The following is a 6,049-nucleotide window of genomic DNA, read 5'->3' on the forward strand; positions in this document are numbered from 1 at the left end:
AACAGAAAAAGAGACTAGAAGACAGAGGATGGAGGAAAAGGCTGAGAGACTGACTGCATGTAGGCTTCACGTGGCCAAGGGGGGGGCCAGTAATCTCTCAGGACACGGGTGAAGGAGGAGCAGAGAAGGATTTAAGAGAAGAGGAACCAGGAAAGGAGATGGATGGGGAAGACGGGCTGGGTGTCACAAAAGACAAAGAGGGTGGGATGGCCTCAGCAGGGACAGGCATAAGAGGCAGGGGGAACAGTACTTGAAGGCTGTAAACACCAGGGAGGGAGAGGAATTGTTTAGGGGGAGTCTAAAGTCTTACTAGGAGTGATAAGCAAATGGACAATATAAGCTATAAAACAGGAAATGCTTCATGACAAGGAAGGCTAATAGACTGGGGAACTGTCTGTCCCAAGGGAAGTGTGGGGAGCCTGGCTGCTTTGGACAATTGCAACTACACTAAGTCAATGCATTCAAGGGCATAACTATGCCCTTACTCCGCAGGCAATAGCCGACGTGATATAACCCACCTCGGTATCAAACTAGTTTCCAAAGCCAAGCCCTGGCGGCCAAGGAAGCTTTTTAAATTTGCTTTACATATGCAAGAAAGAACCACACCTTTAGCAAACACTTCAGGATGCAAATGCTTGTGTTTAAATGAACAGGTTTCTGAGCACATTGTAAGTACATTAAACACCTTTGTTCTCAAACATTTTTCTTGAGAAAATCTTATTCACAGGAAATACTGACTCCCTGCTTACGAAGGCATGCTGGAAAATTTAACTAACACACTGGGCAACAGTTCTGAGAAATCATTTCTTAGGGATTACTAAATATTTATCCTGCAATCGTTCATCAGCGCCATCCAACATTTGGAGTGATAAGTGGAAGTGCTGGGAGAGGCGCTTTGGGAAAGGCTGTAGATACCCCTGTTAGTAATGTGGGCATTTAAAAGGTTCCCAGAAAAGCCGAAACGGTCAGATGCTGATGTTTGGCATCAATGCATCCTAGGAACGGCACACAAGCATCCTTATATGTCTTGGATGAAGCAGCCAGGCCTGCTTGAGGTCTGATATTTCCTTCATCCCATGCAACTGGTTTGCAGCAGGTTGGATGCACAGGGTGCCTGGCCTGAAGGGCAGCAAAGGTTTCTGTGATTTGTGGGATGGAAGCCACCGAAAAGCAGTAAGATGGTAACATTTGGTGACTTTGCTGGACATGGGCTGGATTCAAACAGGCAACTGAATGAGATGAGAGGCTCGATATTCCACTACCCATTTTTGCAGAGATGTTCACTCCCCTTCCACAGAGAGTTACCAATGGTGGATAATGATCATTAACAGTCTTGGTGATGCTTATTTGCTCTCCCTCAAAACATTTCTCCATATCTCCTTTCTCACCCAGTGCCCATGGCTTTACCCCTAGGGTCCCAAAGGTCCACATTGCAACCTCTGCCTTTTCCAGCCAGTAAGCAATGCACTTGCTGAATGTACCCCTCTGTTCCGAATCCTTTTGGCTGTATGACCACGTTATTTCCACTGGGGTCGTGCCTAAGTGCTCGAGTCCTGGACTGAGACACCATCATGTTGGCGCTGCACTTTTTGGTCCCTGCTCCAAAAAGGTTACCAAATGCAGATGAGATGCGTGCTAGAGGATCCCACTTTCGGCCTGACAAATGACCTTCCTGCTTCTGACACACGCAATGGTTTCTGATAGGCCGTTTTACATGGTCCCAGGGGAAAACAATCGCCTATTAACATCTAAACCATGGTTGCTCCGAGTGTGCTGTAGCTGTCAGCAGCTCATGGCCATATAAACTTTAAAGGAAGCTCTCTTCATTGTGTCTGAGTTCACCGCATCATATAATACTGGTGCAGTAATTGTTAAAGCACATGCTGAACCGCTCTGCTGGCTGGAGATGCCAAAAATACTTTGGCACTTATTCTCTATTCATCGCTTCCACTGTAATAAGTATTAAAAAACATTATTGTCAAGAGCCATCCATGCTGGTCAGATCATCCAGCATTTTTGAGACACTTACCTATGAAGCATTTGCTGCTTCCATTAGCTGATCATTACATACTGTACTTCACTTTCCTGTTCCACAGTTTCATTGTCTAAATGATGTGCCAGTATCAAGTGCAAAGGTCTGGCAACAGTTTCAGTATAGACAGAGTTGAACCAAGAGCCCCATCAGTTTGGGGACTGCCAGGACCTGCTGCCAAACTTTGCAAGGGTTAGAACATTTTTACTTTTAGTACAGCTGGTTGAAATTTTTTATGCAGAAAGTTTTCCTGCCAAAAAATGAGATCGTCAAGAGCCATATTTTTTGCAACAAAATATGAATGCAAAATATAAAAGCTTTAATAAAAAAACTTAACTGAAATAGAGGTCATCCCAGTTCTTGTGAGATGAACACACATACTTTTTGTGTTATGTAGTACTATAATTTTTGTACAACTAAAAGGCAAGAGTCAGTTTTACTGACAGTTTCCAGTCTTGGATAAGCTTAGTGAGAAACAAGAGATGAAATAACAATTTATCATCATTTGAGAGAGGGAGAAAACGTGTTAAGTATTCTTACACTAATCTCTTCCCTTTTATTGTTGTCTTTAGTCATACTTTAGATTAGTTTCATTTATAAATAGTTTATAAAGGCTTTGTGAATGATTAGGAGGTGTTACAAGTGTGAAGCAGAGGCAGGAGGAGGAGGTATTAAAGATAATCAGCAGAGGGTCTTGTAAATGGTTACGAGCTGTGGTAATAAGCAACCTAATGAACTGTTGGACTCTATCATAATTGATTAACCATTTATTTAAATGGCCATCATTTATTAACCCTTTAGAAATGGAAACAATATTCAAGTATGGCCATACATTAAACTACCCTGACTACAGGTCTCAGGTCACTTATCGATTCATTTGCCAGTCTTGTCTTTGTAGCCGCTAAAATGGGAGAAAACAGCTGAGTTGTTCTCTCGTGTCACGTTACTCTCTTGCTATTTGTGGTGGTGACACTGAAAAAAGATCTTTAGAAAACTACCCCTGGAGCACGCTGCTGAAAATACATTAGCCTTCAACTTCAGACGTATCGAATAACATGTAGGAGAAGTTCAATCAACTCTTTTCCTCTTGGTTTCACACAACCTCCAACCTAACACTGAAAAAGGAAGATGACGACACTGCAAGGAGAAACTTAAGTTAATGAATGGCATCAAATTCAGCTGACCAAGAATGAGGAGAATCTTCAATTCTCAAGAAAACCCCTTATTTCAGTGGCTTATTCCTTATTCCAGCGTCCTTATATGAGGCTTCCTGTACCCAGGACAAGCAGACTTTCACTGAAATGTAATGGCAGCAAGCACAAACCTTATCAAAGGATATGCCTTTTCACACAGCATCTATTTAAACCATGAAATGCACTGATGCAGGAGGTTGCCGAAGCCAGGAATTTATTAAGATGCAAAAAGACTATCCACAGATTCTCCAGAGTTATTATGGTTCATGTTCTCAGAGATTTTGGAAAAGATATTAACCCCGTAGGGGTGAAGCCAACCTCATAACTATTTAAGACTAGGATGAGACCTCATATACCAGGGCAGAGTATCCTATATCTGCCTATTGCAAGGTCCTTAACAGCTTCCTCTGAAACACATGGTACTCTAAGAGAAGGACCTGGGGGTGACAGTGGACAATAAGCTGGATACAATCCAGCAGCATGCCGTCTTTGCCAAGAAGGCTAATTGCATCCTGGACTGCACTGGCAGGACCATTGCCAGCAGATCGAGGGAAGTGATTATTCCCCTCTATTCTGCACTGGGGAGGCCACATCTGGAGTTATCTGGGTTATCTAGAGAGGTGCTGGACTCTCCATCCTTGGAGGTTTTTAAGACCTGGCTAGGCAAAGCGTTGGCTGGGATGATGTAGTTGGGGCTGGTCCTGCTTGGAGCAGGGAGCTGGACTAGATGCGCCTCCTGAGCTCCCTCCCAACTCTCATTTTGTGTGATTTTATGATAAGAGACAGCTGATTTGGGTAGAGAGACCTCAGGTCTGATCCAGTCTGGACATTTATATATGACTATACATTGGTTTTGTACCTGCAGGTAAAAGGCACGTCCTGTGTAGCTTTCAGCCTGATATATATTACAATTTAGGAATATTCATTTACTGGGCTCTTTTTACAATTGCAGTGTCCATGCGTGCCATCAGCCTATGATTACATAACTACATGTTTTGGAGCATGGCTCTTGTTTTAACAGGGAGACTATCTTGTGAGCGTCTCTCCTCCCTCATCATCTGGTACTTCGGTTAACTACAGTGCTCATCTCCACATGAAAGTATTTACATCCAAGTTTGCTTTTTTATTGCGATTAGGCAGCTAGGAATAAGAGGGAATGAAAACTGCGGCCAGCCGACTCCTTCCACAGATCACAGTTTGGGAACCAACGTCTGTCCAGATGGAAGTGAATCAAGTATAATTTCTCTTCATTCAAATTTTACTTGATTGGTTTAAAACATTAATTTTATTTGTTGCAGGTAAAGGGAAATGGTGCTACACGTCACAACTGTGTGCGGTCTCCAACTGTTCAGGTAACTCAAAGCAGTTTACTTCTGCAATACTGGTAGCGCATGGCCTGCTGTCTGTTTTACAATGGGCCTCTCTGGTAGTGCTGCAATGTGCAATGGCCCCTCCATATCTTGTGCCTCCCTAAGTTCATCGCCACTGCACGTGGGTGCACGTTGCCCTACAACAGCGGTAAATCTGATCCCAAACAAATCAGAAAGAAGAAAATCCAGTCCAGTGAAACGCAAAGGGAATTCAGAGATTTAAAGAGAAAGATATGAAGATATTTTAAAAGACTCCCATATTTGTTTTGGCTCTCAAATTTCCTTTTGGCTAAGACTAACTCTGCCAACATAGGAGGACTATTACAATGTGACCTACAAGTAACCATTGCAGCAAACTGCCAGTCCCAGGTAAGCCGTGGCTTCGATGCCTAAGGACTAGATTAAGAAAGGTCTTTGCAGTCTAACTGCAACTTTACTTCTAGCCATCCCCTTTGCTCCAGAAGACGATCACAGTGCCCAGCTGTGCTCGATACAACAACTTGTCAACAGCAGTCCAGCATTTCTGGCTTCTGATGCCATATTCATCACGTGCCATGGGATGAATATGCAATTTAAATCTGGACTATCTCTTCCTGCAAAATAAATATTTGCAATTAGGGCCTTATGACATGGCAATGTTAGGCAGCTTCTGGAGCTCTTAACCCCTAGTTTGGGTTTCAACCCTGCTCTGCTCTCCTGTGCTGGGTCCAGTCTACTGGGTTGGAGGCAGCTCCTGCCCATGCCGGTCTGGCCAGGCTGCAGCCCCATGCCCGCTGTAGGTGCACAAATCTGGGGGACACGTACCCGACATGTCACCTGTGCCTCCCCAACCCACCATAATGTCCTCAATGCCCCGACATAGATTTACCTGCAGGAGCTGCTCTCCGCATTGCCAGGCTGCCACGTGCAAGTGTGTGCCTGATCGCCCATCTCCCGCTCCCCCCAGCCCCCCTCGCAGGCGGGAACTCTGCCAAGCTGCAACGGGACCCCTGTGGTTTCCCACGTTTTTCTCCTTTAAAGGAGTAAAAAAAAGTTATTTTCTGCATTTTGCTGCCATCGTTCACAGCCCTTTCACCTATTCTTGTGACCCACTTTTGGGTTGCGACTTGCGGGTTGAGAAATCCTAACTTAAAGCAGCCATTTGGTTTAAAGTTGCACCACGCCAGGGCAGGATTACCTCTAATCTGCTTAAATTTTTTCCTGTTTATTAAGGTGTGGCCACTTCCCACCGCTATTCTGCCCACGTTGAAGCCCAGGACCCCTCCCGAGTCCAGGCAAGCAGGGCTCGACGCAGTTCCTTGCCCCCCAGACAACCCCAGGGCACCCAGCCATTGCAATGCCTCCTGCCACTGCTTGGATTGGCTTGCTGCCCCCACTGACAGCCGTGCGAGGGTGTGGGTGTGCGTGTGTGTGGGGTTAGGGTTGTGGCTTGCTGCCCCCACTGACAGTCGTGC

The 6,049-nt window shown here is 45.0% G+C and overlaps 1 protein-coding gene across 1 annotated transcript in view; it reads left to right on the forward strand.

Annotated features, from left to right (window-relative positions):
• The window catches only part of CA4 (carbonic anhydrase 4), a 20,755-nt gene that overhangs the window by 8,447 nt on the left and 6,259 nt on the right, over window positions 1-6,049 (forward strand). Inside the window, exon 2 of the mRNA XM_019545651.1 lies at window positions 4,524-4,577. Coding sequence (XP_019401196.1) covers window positions 4,524-4,577 — 54 coding nt within the window. The remainder of the gene's footprint in view (window positions 1-4,523; window positions 4,578-6,049) is intronic.

This window comes from Crocodylus porosus, unplaced genomic scaffold (genome assembly GCF_001723895.1).
Source record: "Crocodylus porosus isolate Cpor-Errol unplaced genomic scaffold, CroPor_comp1, whole genome shotgun sequence".
NCBI classification, from domain to species: Eukaryota; Metazoa; Chordata; order Crocodylia; family Crocodylidae; genus Crocodylus; species Crocodylus porosus.